The sequence below is a fragment of the Oncorhynchus mykiss genome, chromosome 25, assembly GCF_057628025.1.
Source record: "Oncorhynchus mykiss isolate SJ-2025 chromosome 25, ASM5762802v1, whole genome shotgun sequence".
Taxonomy (NCBI): Eukaryota; Metazoa; Chordata; class Actinopteri; order Salmoniformes; family Salmonidae; genus Oncorhynchus; species Oncorhynchus mykiss.
This window is the reverse complement of record NC_143046.1, coordinates 6,067,159-6,090,000: the sequence shown is the minus strand read 5'-3', so window position 1 is coordinate 6,090,000 and position 22,842 is coordinate 6,067,159. Positions and strand designations below refer to the sequence as shown.

Sequence of the window (22,842 nt, the reverse complement as noted above, 5' to 3'; positions counted from 1 at the left end):
GACAGGAAACACAGGGATAAATACACTGGTACAGAGAGACAGGAAACACAGGGATAAATACACTGTTACAGAGAGACAGGAAACACAGGGATAAATACACTGGTACAGAGAGACAGGAAACACAGGGATAAATACACTGTTACAGAGAGACAGGAAACACAGGGATAAATACACTGGTACAGAGAGACAGGAAACACAGGGATAAATACACTGGTACAGAGAGACAGGAAACACAGGGATAAATACACTGGTACAGAGAGACAGGAAACACAGGGATAAATACACTGGTACAGAGAGACAGGAAACACAGGGATAAATACACTGGTACAGAGAGACAGGAAACACAGGGATAAATACACTGGTACAGAGAGACAGGAAACACAGAGATAAATACGCTGGTAGAGAGAGACAGGAAACACAGGGATAAATACACTGGTACAGAGAGACAGGAAATACAGGGATAAATACACTGGCAGAGAGAGACAGGAAATACAGGGATAAATACACTGGTACAGAGAGACAGGAAACACAGGGATAAATACACTGGGGTAATAAGCAACACCTGGAGGGGGTGGAGACAATCACAGGGACAGGTGAAATAGATCAGGGCGTGACATTGTTAAATAATGGGGTGGGGATGATAAAGACGGTGATATAAAATAAAATCAGGGACAATTGGTATGTTAACCATTTATTTGATTTATTTTGCAGAATGAAACACATGAGACACAATAGACTCAAATCAATTAAAAACTCCAACTCAGCAAATGACATTTTTTTTGCTTTCTTTCTCTGTTATTAACATTGCAGATATTTATTTTGCTATACAGGTACAAATATAGCATGACTCTTTATTCATGATAGTCATACATTTTCTTTAGTATAACCAAACACGAGAGACTTGCATTAAGTGAGACAGTGAGGGAGAGAAATAGAGAGATGGTGAGAGAGAGAGAGAGAGAGAGAGAGAGAGAGAGAGAGAGAGAATGTCATGATTTGCTTCTTTACATTTTAAATATCTTGATTGTACAAAAATGCAAATGGATTCTTCAGCATATGGTGTACTATTTTCCAATGTGCATCTTCCATTTTGGCATTTGAGCAGAATTCAAATTAAAGGTTTTGAAGCGAAAAGGGACGAATTGTAAATAATCAAATTGGATGTAAAAAAAAAAGATACAAAAATGCCTGCTCTCTCTCAAAGATGAATAACAACAGTAGATAGAATTTATTAGTAAACAGAAACATTGTTTTTATTTGCAATTATGGTCTCTAACTGCATTTGTATACAGGGACGGCTTTATGTTGAGTAAATAAGCTTCTGCAACAATTACATATCCAAAGTTTCAAAAACAAAAGTAAATCATTTCATTACATAAAAAACGAAAAGTAGTTATTGAGGTTGTTGTTTTTTTGCTGTGTGTCTGTGTGTATAAACATACTTTTCTTAAAAATAACAATTGAAGCTATACTATTTTTTGTGCAATAGAACCCTGGATATAAAAATACCTAATCTTGACAAAATGCATTTTAACAGAATGCAATACAACAATGGGACTAAACATGTGAGGCACTATTGGTATAAATTTGGTGAGATTTATGCTCAATAAATTTTGGCTATGTACAAAAGACAATACTTAATATTACAATACAGATTCATCTTATTTACAGTTAAATTGAAGTCTGAACAATGTAATGTACCCCCATATGTAATAAGTAAAATGTGTGGAGAAAGTCCGAAGGGAATAACACACACGTAATGTTACATTGAGATGAGATGTGAACTCATCTGTCAAGTTTTAAATTCTTGAGCAGATAGGGCTGTTGTGTATATGGAGAAGATAATTGGGTAGTATACGAGAGAGTTTATAATTAGCCTAAACAATTCATTCATTTCTTTGGTGACATAGAAAAGTCAAGTTTTGGGAAATGGAAACCACCTCTAGACCCACTGTCACTGCTGGAAGATGAGGTGATTCTCAACTTTTTAGAGGGGAGAGATACACCACCACTTCCCTCTACTCTCTCTTCATTATCTTCACCCAGTGTCACTTCATATGAGCCCGTCGACTTTGAGCCAAAACCACCAAAGGTGCCAAACTTTGACTTGCTCTTCTTTCCTTTCACCTTGGCCCCCCCAACATCAACAGAGATGTCGCAACCCTCAGCACTTAAGTGACTTGAGGGGGAAGACACAGCCAGATCTCCCTCGTCACTCGCCACAGAGGAAGACCGATGCCTTGATTTCTTAAAAAGATCCAGTGAGGCTGACTTGCTCTTAGGGGACACACTATGCCCAGATCCTCCCTCTACAGACAACTTGCCACTTACTAACTCCCCATGACTTAAACTCAACTCTTTGGAGCCCTTAACGCCGCCACCGGCTCCCAGTTCTGCGTCCGGCCCCTGAAAGCTAATATCTGCTGCACTACCTCCCTTTGCTTTTGACTTGCCAAAACCGAACCTTGGCATCTTCACATTCACTTTACCACCACTGTTCTTCACGTCTGGGCCGTGCAACTCTAGGCTCGGAGAACTAACTCTACCAATAACCGAAGGAGTCTGCACATCAACCTTCTCACCCCCCACTGCTAACCCTGCTCCTGCCCCTGCTTCTAACCTTGCATCAACATCTACTCCCATCTCTGGTCCATGGTACTTTGGAACACTGATTTTGGGGAATGATACGTGTCCCTCTGGGAAATGTAGTCCACTGAATCCTGAAACATTTGAGTCTACTTCTACTCCTCCTCCGATATCTGTCTTAGGACCTTTAAAACCTCCGGAGAGGCTTGCCTCTCCTTTCAGATTTTGCCCGTTCACATTTACGTCAACATCAGGGACATTTACCTGGGGCCCTTTGATTTTCATCCCTGGAAATTTCATGTTAGACTTAGTTTTGACATCTGGGACTTCCACGTTTACATCTGGGCCCCCAATGTTGGCTTGTAGGCTCCCAGATGACAAGTCACCTTTAACTTTGGAAGATTTTACATCAAATTCCACATCAGGGAAATGAAGTTTTCCAAAGAAGGGTTTCTTTACTTTTGCTCCTTTCAGGTGAAGCTCAGGAGAGTCAACATCTAAATCTACACCTGATGTTTCAAGGTCAATATCGACATCAGGTTTCTTTGCTTTCCCTTTGATTTTGGGCAGTTTGAATTTGCCTTTCTTTCCTTTGACCAGAACATCAACATCAGGGACTTCTAGACTACTGTCAACCTCTGGCAAATGAACATCTAATTTGGGGCTCTTTCCTCCCATATGGATCTTTGGTGCATTGAATTTAGGTTCTTTGATATTTGCATCCCCAAGGTTAATGTCAACCTCAGGTGCTTTCACATCAATCGTTCTGTGAGAAATATTCAGTTCAGGACCTTCAACTTCTGGGGACTTAATACCAAACATGGGACCTTTGAACTTTGGAAACTTGATGTCTGGTTTTTCAAAACTGAAACTGGGACTTCCCATATCAAGGGAACCACCTGAAAACTTTGCATCAGGACCTCTGATGTCGAGATCTGTACGTGAAATGTCAACACTAGGTACCATGATGTCAATATCAGCTTGAGGTAGGTTAAGATCCACATCTGGACCCTCCAGTTTAGGTCCTCTGAATCCAAATGATGGCATCTTCATCTTTGGCATCTTAAATCCTCCTGAACCTTCAACATCTGGACCTTCGATGTCTACTTTGGGTGCTTTGAGGTCTCCTTCGATCTTGGGGACTGACACATCAAAATCTCCCTTTACCTTTGGACCTTTCAGGTTGAAATCCATATCTGGCATTGATATCTTTGGTCCTGACATTGAAGGCATCTTGAATTTTGGCCCTCTGATTTTACCATCATACCCTTCAATGTCAATTTCTGGACCTTCAACATTAATGTCAGCTTTAGGTAAGTTGAGATCGACATCCGGACCCTCCAGGTTAGGTCCTTTGAATCCAAAGGATGGCATTTTCATCTTTGGCATCTTAAATCCTCCTGAACCTTCGATGTCAACATCTGGACCTTTAATGTCTACTTTGGGTGCTTTGAGGTCTCCTGACATATCAACATCTCCCTTCATCTTTGGACCTTTCAGGTTGAAGTCCACATCAGGCATGGAGATCTTTGGTCCTGATATGGAAGGCATCTTGAATTTCGGCCCTTTGATTTTACCATCTGGGCCTTCAATGTCCAGTTCTGGACCTTTGATGTCAACGTTGGGCCCCTTAATATCAATGTCAGCTTTAGGAAGGTTGATATCAACATCTGGCCCCTCCAGTTTGGGTCCTTTGAATCCAAAGGATGGCATCTTCATCTTTGGCATCTTAAATCCTCCTGAACCTTCAATGTCAACATCTGGACCTTCAATATCTACTTTGGGTGCTTTGAGGTCTCCTGACATATCAACATCTCCCTTCATCTTTGGACCTTTCAGGTTGAAGTCCACATCAGGCATGGAGATATTTGGTCCTGACATTGAAGGCATCTTGAATTTCGGCCCTTTGATTTTACCATCTGGGCCTTCAATGTCCAGTTCTGGACCTTTGATATCAACGTTGGGCCCCTTAATATCAATTTCAGCTTTAGGAAGGTTGATATCAACATCTGGCCCCTCCAGTTTGGGTCCTTTGAATCCAAATGATGGCATCTTCATCTTTGGCATCTTAAATCCTCCTGAACCTGCAATGTCAACATCTGGACCTTCAATGTCTACTTTGGGTGCTTTGAGGTCTCCTTCGATCTTGGGGACTGACACATCAAAATCTCCCTTTACCTTTGGACCTTTCAGGTTGAAATCCATATCTGGCATTGATATCTTTGGTCCTGACATTGAAGGCATCTTGAATTTTGGCCCTCTGATTTTACCATCATACCCTTCAATGTCAATTTCTGGACCTTCAACATTAATGTCAGCTTTAGGTAAGTTGAGATCGACATCCGGACCCTCCAGGTTAGGTCCTTTGAATCCAAAGGATGGCATTTTCATCTTTGGCATCTTAAATCCTCCTGAACCTTCGATGTCAACATCTGGACCTTTAATGTCTACTTTGGGTGCTTTGAGGTCTCCTGACATATCAACATCTCCCTTCATCTTGGGACCTTTCAGGTTGAAGTCCACATCAGGCATGGAGATCTTTGGTCCTGATATGGAAGGCATCTTGAATTTCGGCCCTTTGATTTTACCATCTGGGCCTTCAATGTCCAGTTCTGGACCTTTGATGTCAACGTTGGGCCCCTTAATATCAATGTCAGCTTTAGGAAGGTTGATATCAACATCTGGCCCCTCCAGTTTGGGTCCTTTGAATCCAAATGATGGCATCTTCATCTTTGGCATCTTAAATCCTCCTGAACCTTCAATGTCAACATCTGGACCTTCAATGTCTACTTTGGGTGCTTTGAGGTCTCCTTCGATCTTGGGGACTGACACATCAAAATCTCCCTTTACCTTTGGACCTTTCAGGTTGAAATCCATATCTGGCATTGATATCTTTGGTCCTGACATTGAAGGCATCTTGAATTTTGGCCCTCTGATTTTACCATCATACCCTTCAATGTCAATTTCTGGACCTTCAACATTAATGTCAGCTTTAGGTAGGTTGAGATCGACATCCGGACCCTCCAGGTTAGGTCCTTTGAATCCAAAGGATGGCATTTTTATCTTTGGCATCTTAAATCCTCCTGAACCTTCAATGTCAACATCTGGACCTGTAATGTCTACTTTGGGTGCTTTGAGGTCTCCTGACATATCAACATCTCCCTTCATCTTTGGACCTTTCAGGTTGAAGTCCATGTCAGGCATGGAGATATTTGGTCCTGATATGGAAGGCATCTTGAATTTCGGCCCTTTGATTTTACCATCTGGGCCTTCAATGTCCAGTTCTGGACCTTTGATGTCAACGTTGGGCCCCTTAATATCAATGTCAGCTTTAGGAAGGTTGATATCAACATCTGGCCCCTCCAGTTTGGGTCCTTTGAATCCAAATGATGGCATCTTCATCTTTGGCATCTTAAATCCTCCTGAACCTTCGATGTCAACATCTGGACCTTTAATGTCTACTTTGGGTGCTTTGAGGTCTCCTTCGATCTTGGGGACTGACACATCAAAATCTCCCGTTACCTTTGGACCTTTCAGGTTGAAATCCATATCTGGCATTGATATCTTTGGTCCTGACATTGAAGGCATCTTGAATTTTGGCCCTCTGATTTTACCATCATACCCTTCAATGTCAATTTCTGGACCTTCAACATTAATGTCAGCTTTAGGTAAGTTGAGATCGACATCCGGACCCTCCAGGTTAGGTCCTTTGAATCCAAAGGATGGCATTTTCATCTTTGGCATCTTAAATCCTCCTGAACCTTCGATGTCAACATCTGGACCTTTAATGTCTACTTTGGGTGCTTTGAGGTCTCCTGACATATCAACATCTCCCTTCATCTTTGGACCTTTCAGGTTGAAGTCCACATCAGGCATGGAGATCTTTGGTCCTGATATGGAAGGCATCTTGAATTTCGGCCCTTTGATTTTACCATCTGGGCCTTCAATGTCCAGTTCTGGACCTTTGATGTCAACGTTGGGCCCCCTAATATCAATGTCAGCTTTAGGAAGGTTGATATCAACATCTGGCCCCTCCAGTTTGGGTCCTTTGAATCCAAATGATGGCATCTTCATCTTTGGCATCTTAAATCCTCCTGAACCTTCAATGTCAACATCTGGACCTTCAATGTCTACTTTGGGTGCTTTGAGGTCTCCTTCGATCTTGGGGACTGACACATCAAAATCTCCCTTTACCTTTGGACCTTTCAGGTTGAAATCCATATCTGGCATTGATATCTTTGGTCCTGACATTGAAGGCATTTTGAATTTTGGCCCTCTGATTTTACCATCATACCCTTCAATGTCAATTTCTGGACCTTCAACATTAATGTCAGCTTTAGGTAAGTTGAGATCGACATCCGGACCCTCCAGGTTAGGTCCTTTGAATCCAAAGGATGGCATTTTCATCTTTGGCATCTTAAATCCTCCTGAACCTTCGATGTCAACATCTGGACCTTTAATGTCTACTTTGGGTGCTTTGAGGTCTCCTGACATATCAACATCTCCCTTCATCTTTGGACCTTTCAGGTTGAAGTCCACATCAGGCATGGAGATATTTGGTCCTGACATTGAAGGCATCTTGAATTTCGGCCCTTTGATTTTACCATCTGGGCCTTCAATGTCCAGTTCTGGACCTTTGATGTCAACGTTGGGCCCCTTAATATCAATGTCAGCTTTAGGAAGGTTGATATCAACATCTGGCCCCTCCAGTTTGGGTCCTTTGAATCCAAATGATGGCATCTTCATCTTTGGCATCTTAAATCCTCCTGAACCTTCAATGTCAACATCTGGACCTTTAATGTCTACTTTGGGTGCTTTGAGGTCTCCTTCGATCTTGGGGACTGACACATCAAAATCTCCCTTTACCTTTGGACCTTTCAGGTTGAAATCCATATCTGGCATTGATATCTTTGGTCCTGACATTGAAGGCATCTTGAATTTTGGCCCTCTGATTTTACCATCATACCCTTCAATGTCAATTTCTGGACCTTCAACATTAATGTCAGCTTTAGGTAAGTTGAGATCGACATCCGGACCCTCCAGGTTAGGTCCTTTGAATCCAAAGGATGGCATTTTCATCTTTGGCATCTTAAATCCTCCTGAACCTTCGATGTCAACATCTGGACCTTTAATGTCTACTTTGGGTGCTTTGAGGTCTCCTGACATATCAACATCTCCCTTCATCTTTGGACCTTTCAGGTTGAAGTCCATGTCAGGCATGGAGATATTTGGTCCTGATATGGAAGGCATCTTGAATTTCGGCCCTTTGATTTTACCATCTGGGCATTCAATGTCCAGTTCTGGACCTTTGATGTCAACGTTGGGGCCCTTAATATCAATGTCAGCTTTAGGAAGGTTGATATCAACATCTGGCCCCTCCAGTTTGGGTCCTTTGAATCCAAAGGATGGCATCTTCATCTTTGGCATCTTAAATCCTCCTGAACCTTCAATGTCAACATCTGGACCTTCAATATCTACTTTGGGTGCTTTGAGTTCTCCTTCAATCATTGGCACAGACATGTCCACATCTCCCTTCATCTTTGGACCTTTCAGGTCAAAGTCCATATCAGGCATAGAGATCTTTGGTCCTGATATTGATGGCATCTTGAATTTTGGGCCCTTGATTTTGCCATCAGGGCATTCAATGTCAATTTCCGGAACTTTAATGTCAACACTGGGTCCCTTAATGCCGACATCAGATTTAGGTATGTTAATATCTATATCGGGTATCTCTACTTTCGGGCTTCTGAATCCAAATTTTGGCATTTTGAATTTGGATCCTTTGACCTTAGGGCTGGTAGCCCCAACATCAAGCTCAAGGTCTGAAACACTACCTTTCGGTGTTTTGATATTGATATCTGCTTTTGCTAGATTTACATCAACCTCAGGAGACTTGACTTTTGGCCCTCCGAATCCAAACTTTGGCATTTTGAACTTAGACTTCTTTGGTGTAATGTCAGGACTCTCAATTGAGATATCCAATCCCTCAAATTCAGATTTGGGTGTACTGATTTCTCCCTCAACTCCCCCCTTGAACTTTGGACCTTTTATATTGAAATCAATATCAGGCATCGACATTTTGGGGCCAGAAATAGAGGGCATCTTCATCTTTGGCATCTTAAATCCTCCTGAACCTTCAATGTCAACATCTGGCCCTTCAATATCAACTTTGGGTGCTTTCAGGTCACCTTCAATCATTGGCACAGACATGTCCACGTCTCCCTTCATTTTTGGACCTTTCAGATTGAAGTCCACATCAGGCATGGAGATTTTCGGTCCTGATATTGATGGCATCTTGAATTTCGACCCTTTGATTTTGCCATCAGGACCTTCAATGTCAAGATCTGGACCTTCAATGTCTACTTTGGGTGCTTTAAGGTCTCCTGACATATCAACATCTCCCTTCATCTTTGGACCTTTCAGGTTGAAGTCCACATCAGGCATGGAGATCTTTGGTCCTGACATTGACGGCATCTTGAATTTCGGCCCTTTGATTTTACCATCAGGGCCTTCAATGTCAAGTTCTGGACCTTTAATGTCCACTTTTGGTGCTTTGATGTCTATATCAGCTTTTGGCAGGTTAACATCAACATCTGGACCCTCCAATTTAGGACCTTTGATTCCAAAAGACGGCATCTTCATCTTTGGCATCTTAAAACCTCCTGAACCTTCAATGTCAAGATCTGGCCCCTCTATGTCTACTTTTGGTGCTTTGAGGTCTCCTTCTATCTTGGGCCCTGACACATCGAAATCTCCTTTCATCTTTGGACCTTTCAGATTGAAGTCCACATCGGGCATGGAGATCTTCGGTCCTGAAACTGATGGCATCTTGAATTTTGCTCCTTTGATTTTTCCATCTGGACCTTCAATTTCAAGATCTGGACCTTCAATGTCTACTTTGGGTGCTTTAAGTTCTACTGACATATCAACATCTCCCTTCATTTTGGGACCTTTCAGATTGAAGTCCATATCAGGCATGGAGATTTTTGGTCCTGACATTGACGGCATCTTGAATTTCGGCCCTTTGATTTTACCATCAGGGCCTTCAATGTCAAGTTCTGGACCTTTAATGTCAACTTTGGGCGCTTTGATGTCTATATCAGCTTTTGGCAGGTTAACATCAACATCTGGACCCTCCAATTTAGGACCTTTGAATCCAAAAGACGGCATCTTCATCTTTGGCATCTTAAATCCTCCTGAACCTTCAATGTCAAGATCTGGCCCCTCTATGTCTACTTTGGGTGCTTTGAGGTCTCCTTCTATCTTGGGCCCTGACACGTCGAAATCTCCCTTCATCTTTGGACCTTTTAGGTTGAAATCCACATCAGGCATGGAGATCTTCGGTCCTGAAATTGATGGCATCTTGAATTTTGGTCCTTTGATTTTTCCATCTGGACCTTCAATTTCAAGATCTGGACCTTCAATGTCTACTTTGGGTGCTTTAAGTTCTCCTGACATATCAACATCTCCCTTCATCTTGGGACCTTTCAGATTGAAGTCCACATCAGGCATGGAGATCTTTGGTCCTGACATTGACGGCATCTTGAATTTCGGCCCTTTGATTTTACCATCAGGGCCTTCAATGTCAAGTTCTGGACCTTTAATGTCCACTTTTGGCGCTTTGATGTCTATATCGGCTTTTGGTAGGTTAACATCAACATCTGGACCCTCCAATTTAGGACCTTTGAATCCAAAAGACGGCATCTTCATCTTTGGCATCTTAAATCCTCCTGAACCTTCAATGTCAAGTTCTGGACCTTTAAGGTCCACTTTGGGCGCTTTGATGTCTATATCAGCTGTTGGCAGGTTAACATCAACATCTGGACCCTCCAATTTAGGACCTTTGAATCCAAATGATGGCATCTTCATCTTTGGCATCTTAAATCCTCCTGAACCTTCAATGTCAAGATCTGGCCCCTCTATGTCTACTTTGGGTGCTTTGAGGTCTCCTTCTATCTTGGGCCCTGACACGTCGAAATCTCCCTTCATCTTTGGACCTTTTAGGTTGAAATCCACATCAGGCATGGAGATCTTCGGTCCTGAAATTGATGGCATCTTGAATTTTGGTCCTTTGATTTTTCCATCTGGACCTTCAATTTCAAGATCTGGACCTTCAATGTCTACTTTGGGTTCTTTAAGTTCTCCTGACATATCAACATCTCCCTTCATCTTGGGACCTTTCAGATTGAAGTCCACATCAGGCATGGAGATCTTTGGTCCTGACATTGACGGCATCTTGAATTTCGGCCCTTTGATTTTACCATCAGGGCCTTCAATGTCAAGTTCTGGACCTTTAATGTCCACTTTTGGCGCTTTGATGTCTATATCGGCTTTTGGTAGGTTAACATCAACATCTGGACCCTCCAATTTAGGACCTTTGAATCCAAAAGACGGCATCTTCATCTTTGGCATCTTAAATCCTCCTGAACCTTCAATGTCAAGTTCTGGACCTTTAAGGTCCACTTTGGGCGCTTTGATGTCTATATCAGCTGTTGGCAGGTTAACATCAACATCTGGACCCTCCAATTTAGGACCTTTGAATCCAAATGATGGCATCTTCATCTTTGGCATCTTAAATCCTCCTGAACCTTCAATGTCAAGATCTGGCCCCTCTATGTCTACTTTGGGTGCTTTGAGGTCTCCTTCTATCTTGGGCCCTGACACGTCGAAATCTCCCTTCATCTTTGGACCTTTAAGGTTGAAATCCACATCAGGCATGGAGATCTTCGGTCCTGAAATTGATGGCATCTTGAATTTTGGCCCTTTGATTTTTCCATCTGGACCTTCAATGTCAAGATCTGGACCTTCAATGTCTACTTTGGGTGCTTTAAGTTCTCCTGACATATCAACATCTCCCTTCATCTTGGGACCTTTCAGATTGAAGTCCACATCAGGCATGGAGATCTTTGGTCCTGACATTGACGGCATCTTGAATTTCGGCCCTTTGATTTTACCATCAGGGCCTTCAATGTCAAGTTCTGGACCTTTAATGTCCACTTTTGGCGCTTTGATGTCTATATCAGCTTTTGGTAGGTTAACATCAACATCTGGACCCTCCAATTTAGGACCTTTGAATCCAAATGATGGCATCTTCATCTTTGGCATCTTAAATCCTCCTGAACCTTCAATGTCAAGATCTGGCCCCTCTATGTCTACTTTGGGTGCTTTGAGGTCTCCTTCTATCTTGGGCCCTGAAACATCGATATCTCCTTTCATCTTTGGACCTTTCAGATTGAAGTCCACATCGGGCATGGAGATCTTCGGTCCTGAAATTGATGGCATCTTGAATTTTGGCCCTTTGATTTTTCCATCTGGACCTTCAATTTCAAGATCTGGACCTTCAATGTCTACTTTGGGTGCTTTAAGTTCTCCTGACATATCAACATCTCCCTTCATCTTGGGACCTTTCAGATTGAAGTCCACATCAGGCATGGAGATCTTTGGTCCTGACATTGACGGCATCTTGAATTTCGGCCCTTTGATTTTACCATCAGGGCCTTCAATGTCCAGTTCTGGACCTTTGATGTCCACTTTTGGCGCTTTGATGTCTATATCAGCTTTTGGTAGGTTAACATCAACATCTGGACCCTCCAATTTAGGACCTTTAAATCCGAAAGACGGCATCTTCATCTTTGGCATCTTAAATCCTCCTGAACCTTCAATGTCAAGTTCTGGACCTTTAATGTCCACTTTGGGCGATTTGATGTCTATATCAGCTGTTGGCAGGTTAACATCAACATCTGGACCCTCCAATTTAGGACCTTTAAATCCAAATGATGGCATCTTCATCTTTGGCATCTTAAATCCTCCTGAACCTTCAATGTCAACATCTGGACCTTCAATGTCTACTTTGGGTGCTTTGAGGTCTCCTTCTATCTTGGGCCCTGACACATCGAAATCTCCTTTCATCTTTGGACCTTTCAGATTGAAGTCCACATCGGGCATGGAGATCTTCGGTCCTGAAATTGATGGCATCTTGAATTTTGGCCCTTTGATTTTTCCATCTGGACCTTCAATTTCAAGATCTGGACCTTCAATGTCTACTTTGGGTGCTTTAAGTTCTCCTGACATATCAACATCTCCCTTCATCTTGGGACCTTTCAGATTGAAGTCCACATCAGGCATGGAGATCTTTGGTCCTGACATTGACGGCATCTTGAATTTCGGCCCTTTGATTTTACCATCAGGGCCTTCAATGTCAAGTTCTGGACCTTCAATGTCCACTTTGGGTGCTTTGATGTCTATATCAGCTTTTGGTAGGTTAACATCAACATCTGGACCCTCCAATTTAGGACCTTTGAATCCAAATGATGGCATCTTCATCTTTGGCATCTTAAATCCTCCTGAACCTTCAATGTCAACATCTGGACCTTCAATGTCTACTTTGGGTGCTTTGAGGTCTCCTTCTATCTTGGGCCCAGAAACATCGAAATCTCCTTTCATCTTGGGACCTTTCAGATTGAAGTCCATATCAGGCATGGAGATCTTCGGTCCTGATATTGACGGCATCTTGAATTTTGGCCCTTTGATTTTTCCATCTGGACCTTCAATGTTAAGATCTGGACCTTCAATGTCTACTTTGGGTGCTTTAAGTTCTCCTGACATATCAACATCTCCCTTCATCTTGGGACCTTTCAGATTGAAGTCCACATCAGGCATGGAGATCTTTGGTCCTGACATTGACGGCATCTTGAATTTCGGCCCTTTGATTTTACCATCAGGGCCTTCAATGTCCAGTTCTGGACCTTTGATGTCCACTTTTGGCGCTTTGATGTCTATATCAGCTTTTGGTAGGTTAACATCAACATCTGGACCCTCCAATTTAGGACCTTTAAATCCGAAAGACGGCATCTTCATCTTTGGCATCTTAAATCCTCCTGAACCTTCAATGTCAAGTTCTGGACCTTTAATGTCCACTTTGGGCGATTTGATGTCTATATCAGCTGTTGGCAGGTTAACATCAACATCTGCACCCTCCAATTTAGGACCTCTGAATCCAAATGATGGCATCTTCATCTTTGGCATCTTAAATCCTCCTGAACCTTCAATGTCAAGATCTGGCCCCTCTATGTCTACTTTGGGTGCTTTGAGGTCTCCTTCTATCTTGGGCCCTGACACATCGAAATCTCCTTTCATCTTTGGACCTTTCAGATTGAAGTCCACATCGGGCATGGAGATCTTCGGTCCTGAAATTGATGGCATCTTGAATTTTGTCCCTTTGATCTTTCCATCTGGACCTTCAATTTCAAGATCTGGACCTTCAATGTCTACTTTGGGTGCTTTAAGTTCTCCTGACATATCAACATCTCCCTTCATCTTGGGACCTTTCAGATTGAAGTCCATATCAGGCATGGAGATCTTCGGTCCTGATATTGACGGCATCTTGAATTTTGGCCCTTTGATTTTTCCATCTGGACCTTCAATGTTAAGATCTGGACCTTCAATGTCTACTTTGGGTGCTTTAAGTTCTCCTGACATATCAACATCTCCCTTCATCTTGGGACCTTTCAGATTGAAGTCCACATCAGGCATGGAGATCTTTGGTCCTGACATTGACGGCATCTTGAATTTCGGCCCTTTGATTTTACCATCAGGGCCATCAATGTCCAGTTCTGGACCTTTGATGTCCACTTTTGGCGCTTTGATGTCTATATCAGCTTTTGGTAGGTTAACATCAACATCTGGACCCTCCAATTTAGGACCTTTAAATCCGAAAGACGGCATCTTCATCTTTGGCATCTTAAATCCTCCTGAACCTTCAATGTCAAGTTCTGGACCTTTAATGTCCACTTTGGGCGATTTGATGTCTATATCAGCTGTTGGCAGGTTAACATCAACATCTGCACCCTCCAATTTAGGACCTTTGAATCCAAATGATGGCATCTTCATCTTTGGCATCTTAAATCCTCCTGAACCTTCAATGTCAAGATCTGGCCCCTCTATGTCTACTTTGGGTGCTTTGAGGTCTCCTTCTATCTTGGGCCCTGACACGTCGAAATCTCCCTTCATCTTTGGACCTTTTAGGTTGAAATCCACATCAGGCATGGAGATCTTCGGTCCTGAAATTGATGGCATCTTGAATTTTGGCCCTTTGATTTTTCCATCTGGACCTTCAATTTCAAGATCTGTACCTTCAATGTCTACTTTGGGTGCTTTAAGTTCTCCTGACATATCAACATCTCCCTTCATCTTGGGACCTTTCAGATTGAAGTCCACATCAGGCATGGAGATCTTTGGTCCTGACATTGACGGCATCTTGAATTTCGGCCCTTTGATTTTACCATCAGGGCCTTCAATGTCAAGTTCTGGTCCTTTAATGTCCACTTTTGGCGCTTTGATGTCTATATCAGCTTTTGGTAGGTTAACATCAACATCTGGACCCTCCAATTTAGGACCTTTGAATCCAAATGATGGCATCTTCATCTTTGGCATCTTAAATCCTCCTGAACCTTCAATGTCAACATCTGGACCTTCAATGTCTACTTTGGGTGCTTTGAGGTCTCCTTCTATCTTGGGCCCTGACACATCGAAATCTCCTTTCATCTTTGGACCTTTCAGATTGAAGTCCACATCGGGCATGGAGATCTTCGGTCCTGAAATTGATGGCATCTTGAATTTTGTCCCTTTTATTTTTCCATCTGGACCTTCAATTTCAAGATCTGGACCTTCAATGTCTGCTTTGGGTGCTTTAAGTTCTCCTGACATATCAACATCTCCCTTCATCTTGGGACCTTTCAGATTGAAGTCCATATCAGGCATGGAGATCTTCGGTCCTGATATTGACGGCATCTTGAATTTTGGCCCTTTGATTTTTCCATCTGGACCTTCAATGTTAAGATCTGGACCTTCAATGTCTACTTTGGGTGCTTTAAGTTCTCCTGACATATCAACATCTCCCTTCATCTTGGGACCTTTCAGATTGAAGTCCACATCAGGCATGGAGATCTTTGGTCCTGACATTGACGGCATCTTGAATTTCGGCCCTTTGATTTTACCATCAGGGCCATCAATGTCCAGTTCTGGACCTTTGATGTCCACTTTTGGCACTTTGATGTCTATATCAGCTTTTGGTAGGTTAACATCAACATCTGGACCCTCCAATTTAGGACCTTTAAATCCGAAAGACGGCATCTTCATCTTTGGCATCTTAAATCCTCCTGAACCTTCAATGTCAAGTTCTGGACCTTTAATGTCCACTTTGGGCGATTTGATGTCTATATCAGCTGTTGGCAGGTTAACATCAACATCTGCACCCTCCAATTTAGGACCTTTGAATCCAAATGATGGCATCTTCATCTTTGGCATCTTAAATCCTCCTGAACCTTCAATGTCAAGATCTGGCCCCTCTATGTCTACTTTGGGTGCTTTGAGGTCTCCTTCTATCTTGGGCCCTGACACGTCGAAATCTCCCTTCATCTTTGGACCTTTTAGGTTGAAATCCACATCAGGCATGGAGATCTTCGGTCCTGAAATTGATGGCATCTTGAATTTTGGCCCTTTGATTTTTCCATCTGGACCTTCAATGTCAAGATCTGGACCTTCAATGTCTACTTTGGGTGCTTTAAGTTCTCCTGACATATCAACATCTCCCTTCATCTTGGGACCTTTCAGATTGAAGTCCACATCAGGCATGGAGATCTTTGGTCCTGACATTGACGGCATCTTGAATTTCGGCCCTTTGATTTTACCATCAGGGCCTTCAATGTTCAGTTCTGGACCTTTGATGTCCACTTTTAGCGCTTTGATGTCTATATCAGCTTTTGGTAGGTTAACATCAACATCTGGACCCTCCAATTTAGGACCTTTAAATCCGAAAGACGGCATCTTCATCTTTGGCATCTTAAATCCTCCTGAACCTTCAATGTCAAGTTCTGGACCTTTAATGTCCACTTTGGGCGATTTGATGTCTATATCAGCTGTTGGCAGGTTAACATCAACATCTGCACCCTCCAATTTAGGACCTTTGAATCCAAATGATGGCATCTTCATCTTTGGCATCTTAAATCCTCCTGAACCTTCAATGTCAACATCTGGACCTTCAATGTCTACTTTGGGTGCTTTGAGGTCTCCTTCTATCTTGGGCCCTGACACATCGAAATCTCCTTTCATCTTTGGACCTTTCAGATTGAAGTCCACATCGGGCATGGAGATCTTCGGTCCTGAAATTGATGGCATCTTGAATTTTGGCCCTTTGATTTTTCCATCTGGACCTTCAATTTCAAGATCTGGACCTTCAATGTCTACTTTGGGTGCTTTAAGTTCTCCTGACATATCAACATCTCCCTTCATCTTGGGACCTTTCAGATTGAAGTCCACATCAGGCATGGAGATCTTTGGTCCTGACATTGACGGCATCTTCAATTTCGGCCCTTTGATTTTACCATCAGGGCCTTCAATGTCAAGTTCTGGTCCTTTAATGTCCACTTTTGGCGCTTTGATGTCTATATCAGCTTTTGGTAGGTTAACATCAACATCTGGACCCTCCAATTTAGGACCTTTGAATCCAAATGATGGCATCTTCATCTTTGGCATCTTAAATCCTCCTGAACCTTCAATGTCAACATCTGGACCTTCAATGTCTACTTTGGGTGCTTTGAGGTCTCCTTCTATCTTGGGCCCTGACACATCGAAATCTCCTTTCATCTTTGGACCTTTCAGATTGAAGTCCACATCGGGCATGGAGATCTTCGGTCCTGAAATTGATGGCATCTTGAATTTTGTCCCTTTGATTTTTCCATCTGGACCTTCAATTTCAAGATCTGGACCTTCAATGTCTACTTTGGGTGCTTTAAGTTCTCCTGACATATCAACATCTCCCTTCATCTTTGGACCTTTCAGATTGAAGTCCATATCAGGCATGGAGATCTTCGGTCCTGATATTGACGGCATCTTGAATTTTGTCCCTTTGATTTTTCCATCTGGACCTTCAATTTCAAGATCTGGACCTTCAATGTCTACTTTGGGTGCTTTAAGTTCTCCTGACATATCAACATCTCCCTTCATCTTGGGACCTTTCAGATTGAAGTCCATATCAGGCATGGAGATCTTCGGTCCTGATATTGACGGCATCTTGAATTTTGGCCCTTTGATTTTTCCATCTGGACCTTCAATGTTAAGATCTGGACCTTCAATGTCTACTTTGGGTGCTTTAAGTTCTCCTGACATTTCAACATCTCCCTTCATCTTGGGACCTTTCAGATTGAAGTCCACATCAGGCATGGAGATCTTTGGTCCTGACATTGACGGCATCTTGAATTTCGGCCCTTTGATTTTACCATCAGGGCCTTCAATGTCCAGTTCTGGACCTTTGATGTCCACTTTTGGCGCTTTGATGTCTATATCAGCTTTTGGTAGGTTAACATCAACATCTGGACCCTCCAATTTAGGACCTTTGAATCCAAATGATGGCATCTTCATCTTTGGCATCTTAAATCCTCCTGAACCTTCAATGTCAAGATCTGGCCCCTCTATGTCTACTTTGGGTGCTTTGAGGTCTCCTTCTATCTTGGGCCCTGACACGTCGAAATCTCCCTTCATCTTTGGACCTTTTAGGTTGAAATCCACATCAGGCATGGAGATCTTCGGTCCTGAAATTGATGGCATCTTGAATTTTGGCCCTTTGATTTTTCCATCTGGACCTTCAATGTCAAGATCTGGACCTTCAATGTCTACTTTGGGTGCTTTAAGTTCTCCTGACATATCAACATCTCCCTTCATCTTGGGACCTTTCAGATTGAAGTCCACATCAGGCATGGAGATCTTTGGTCCTGACATTGACGGCATCTTGAATTTCGGCCCTTTGATTTTACCATCAGGGCCTTCAATGTTCAGTTCTGGACCTTTGATGTCCACTTTTGGCGCTTTGATGTCTATATCAGCTTTTGGTAGGTTAACATCAACATCTGGACCCTCCAATTTAGGACCTTTAAATCCGAAAGACGGCATCTTCATCTTTGGCATCTTAAATCCTCCTGAACCTTCAATGTCAAGTTCTGGACCTTTAATGTCCACTTTGGGCGATTTGATGTCTATATCAGCTGTTGGCAGGTTAACATCAACATCTGCACCCTCCAATTTAGGACCTTTGAATCCAAATGATGGCATCTTCATCTTTGGCATCTTAAATCCTCCTGAACCTTCAATGTCAACATCTGGACCTTCAATGTCTACTTTGGGCGCTGTTGTATCTCCTTTTATCTTTGGCACTGACACATTCACATCACCCTTCATCTTTGGCCCTTTAAGATTGATGTCAATGTCAGGCATTGAGATCTTTGGTCCTGATATGGAAGGAATCTTGAATTGTGGGCCCTTGATTTTTCCATCAGGGCCTTCAATGTCCAGTTCTGGACCTTTGATGTCAACGTTGGGTCCCTTTATTTCAATGTCACCTTTAGGTAGTTTGACATCCACATCTGGACCCTCCAATTCAGGACCTTTGATTCCAAAAGACGGCATCTTCATCTTTGGCATCTTAAATCCTCCTGAACCTTCAATGTCCAGTTCTGGACCTTTAATGTCCACTTTGGGCGCTTTGATGTCTATATCAGCTGTTGGCAGGTTAACATCAACATCTGGACCCTCCAGTTTGGGACCTTTGAATCCAAATGATGGCATCTTCATCTTTGGCATCTTAAATCCTCCTGAACCTTCAATGTCAAGATCTGGCCCCTCTATGTCTACTTTGGGTGCTTTGAGGTCTCCTTCTATCTTGGGCCCTGACACGTCGAAATCTCCCTTCATCTTTGAACCTTTTAGGTTGAAATCCACATCAGGCATAGAGATCTTTGGTCCTGATATTGATGGCATCTTGAATTTTGGCCCTTTGATTTTTCCATCTGGACCTTCAATGTCAAGATCTGGACCTTCAATGTCTACTTTGGGTGCTTTAAGTTCTCCTGACATATCAACATCTCCCTTCATCTTGGGACCTTTCAGATTGAAGTCCACATCAGGCATGGAGATCTTTGGTCCTGACATTGACGGCATCTTGAATTTCGACCCTTTGATTTTACCATCAGGGCCTTCAATGTCAATTTCTGGACCTTTAATGTCCACTTTGGGCGCTTTGATGTCTATATCAGCTTTTGGTAGGTTAAAATCAACATCTGGACCCTCCAATTTAGGACCTTTGAATCCAAATGATGGCATCTTCATCTTTGGCATCTTAAATCCTCCTGAACCTTCAATGTCAACATCTGGACCTTCAATTTCTACTTTGGGCGCTGTTGTATCTCCTTTTATCTTTGGCACTGACACATTCACATCACCCTTCATCTTTGGCCCTTTAAGATTGATGTCCACATCAGGCATTGAGATCTTTGGTCCTGATATGGAAGGCATCTTGAATTGTGGGCCCTTGATTTTTCCATCTGGACCTTCAATGTCCAGTTCTGGACCTTTGATGTCAACGTTGGGTCCCTTTATTTCAATGTCACCTTTAGGTAGTTTGACATCCACATCTGGACCCTCCAGTTTAGGACCTTTGATTCCAAAAGACGGCATCTTCATCTTTGGCATCTTAAATCCTCCTGAACCTTCAATGTCCAGTTCTGGACCTTTAATGTCCACTTTGGGCGCTTTGATGTCTATATCAGCTGTTGGCAGGTTAACATCAACATCTGGACCCTCCAGTTTGGGACCTTTGAATCCAAATGATGGCATCTTCATCTTTGGCATCTTAAATCCTCCTGAACCTTCAATGTCAAGATCTGGCCCCTCTATGTCTACTTTGGGTGCTTTGAGGTCTCCTTCTATCTTGGGCCCTGACACGTCGAAATCTCCCTTCATCTTTGAACCTTTTAGGTTGAAATCCACATCAGGCATGGAGATCTTCGGTCCTGAAATTGATGGCATCTTGAATTTTGTCCCTTTGATTTTTCCATCTGGACCTTCAATGTCAAGATCTGGACCTTCAATGTCTACTTTGGGTGCTTTAAGTTCTCCTGACATATCAACATCTCCCTTCATCTTGGGACCTTTCAGATTGAAGTCCACATCAGGCATGGAGATCTTTGGTCCTGACATTGACGGCATCTTGAATTTCGGCCCTTTGATTTTACCATCAGGGCCTTCAATGTCAATTTCTGGACCTTTAATGTCCACTTTGGGCGCTTTGATGTCTATATCAGCTTTTGGTAGGTTAACATCAACATCTGGACCCTCCAGTTTAGGACCTTTGATTCCAAAAGACGGCATCTTCATCTTTGGCATCTTAACTACTCCTGAACCTTCAATGTCAAGTTCTGGACCTTTAATGTCTACTTTGGGTGATTTGAGGTCTCCTTCTATCTTGGGCCCTGACACATCAAAATCTCCTTTCATCTTTGGACCTTTCAGGTTGAAGTCCACATCGGGCATTGAGATGTTTGGTCCGGATGTTGTCGGCATCTTGAATTTTGACCCTTTGATTTTACCATCTGGACCTTCAATGTCCAGTTCTGGACCTTTAATTTCTACTTTGGGAGGCTTGATGTCAATGTCGGTTTTTGGTAGGTTGACATCCACATAAGGACCCTCACGTCCCGCTTCTTTGATTCCAAATGATGGTATCTTTACTTTGGGTATCTTGAAACCTCCTTCTGGATCATGAACATCAACACTTGAAACTTTAATGTCTACTTTAGGTGCTTTGATATCAATACCACCTATCTTTTTTCCTTCTTTAACATTCATCGATGGGGCTGATACATCTACATCTACCCCGGGAACCGAAACATCTACACTACCCTTCACCTTCGGTAGTTTAACATCTCCATCGCTTTCTGTACCTGCAATGTTCAGTCCAAATGATGGCATTTTGAAGCCACCTTTGAGTTTGCTTTCATTTTCAATGGTTGTTCCTTTTACCGATGGTCCTTTTACAGACGTTTTCACTGAGCCAGACTCCTTTATGCCTGGGTTATTGATGTCAAGTGTTTGCGCTCTTATGTCTGTTGATATCTTGCCTCCATTCAACCCTGCATCAATGCCTGGCATGCTGGGTAAGGAAACCCCACCCTGGTTGCCTCCGGAGTGACCTACGCTCCCAGACCCTCTCACCTGTTGATCACTAATAGTTATTCCAGGTACTGAACCTCCGACCCTACCCTGCCAGTCTGCACTGCCTCTACCAGGCAAATGAACGTCTACTCCTCTCACCTCCCCTTTACCCATTGTTATGGAGCTGGAGGAAATATTTGTTGTTGGTGCCGTGACATTGACTGATCCTGCCTGGTAGTCAGCTGAGTCACCTGAAACCTGAAAGCCCCCCTGCTCCCCCTGCTGACCCCCTCTATAGAGGCCGAACTCCCGCTGACCCTTCACCCCCGACATTCCAAAGCTAGGTCCTTTGAATCTGATCCCTGCTGCTCCACCATCTCCGCCCTCTATCTCCCTCGTTACAGTGGTGGTCTTCACCCCTCCAGTGCTCCAGTGCTTCTCAGAAGAGCTAGTTACATGCGGCCCAGTGAAGGAAACACCATCACCTCCTAGTTCAAAATCACCCCCCTCCAATCCACCTCCTACACCTGAAGAGCTTCCGTGTAAAACTCGGATTTGAGACGAGCTGCCCCCTCCTGACTGCTCGTACCGTTGCCCTTTGAACTCTGGCCCGGTGAGCTCAAGCTGCTCGTCCACGCCCCCTGGCATGTCCACAGAGTAGGTAGTGATGCGACGGGTGACGGTGGTGATCGTGCTGCCGTCGGTGCTGGTGCTGCTGTGGCGTTCCGTATGGATGTCCACGCCCTCAGCCAGATCCTCAGACTTCAGTCGGGGCTTAATCTTCTTGGAATATATTCTCTTGTAATCTTCATCCTCCCCACTCTGTTCTCGTCAAAAGAAGGTGAAATCAGTAATCGCAGTAAATAAATAATAATAAATGAATAATAATGATAATAATAATAATAATAAATGTATTACATTAGGTAATAATACTATCGTTGAAAATATACAGTATGAACATTCGATATGGAAGTGAGTATATTTAAGAAGATATGTGTATAGTTTGTTTTCAAGAAGTCTGTGTTCACTAGAGTTGGGGTTCAATTCAATTTCAATTCCAGTGAATTCCGAAAGTAATTCTAATTACAATTCTAAATGTTCCTCGTTACAAAACCATTGAAGATAATTGGAATTCCAGTGTGCTTCCTGAATTGACTGGAAGTGAAATAGAATTGACCCCAATCCTGGTGTTCACATAAAAGCTACTGAAAAGATTATTAAAATCCTGTAAAAGTCCAATCTTTGCCGCACCATCACACAAGTAAATACACTTAA

The 22,842-nt window shown here is 42.9% G+C and overlaps 1 protein-coding gene across 13 annotated transcripts in view; it reads right to left on the bottom strand.

Annotated features, from left to right (window-relative positions):
* Positions 1–675: 675 nt before the first annotated feature.
* ahnak (AHNAK nucleoprotein) overlaps positions 676–22,842 on the bottom strand; it is a 55,729-nt gene continuing 33,562 nt past the window's right edge. Inside the window, exons 6-9 of one of the 13 annotated variants that reach the window (XM_090219995.1) lie at positions 17,418–22,389; positions 16,443–16,883; positions 13,038–16,283; positions 676–12,683 (exon numbers count right to left, since the gene is read on the bottom strand). In XM_090219995.1, coding sequence (XP_090076121.1) covers positions 1,891–12,683; positions 13,038–16,283; positions 16,443–16,883; positions 17,418–22,389 — 19,452 coding nt within the window. In that variant the 3' untranslated portion in view covers positions 676–1,890. Of the gene's footprint in view, positions 22,390–22,842 lie in introns of all 13 variants that reach the window. The other 12 variants (XM_090219989.1, XM_090219991.1, XM_090219987.1 and 9 more) reach the window with 12 other exon arrangements.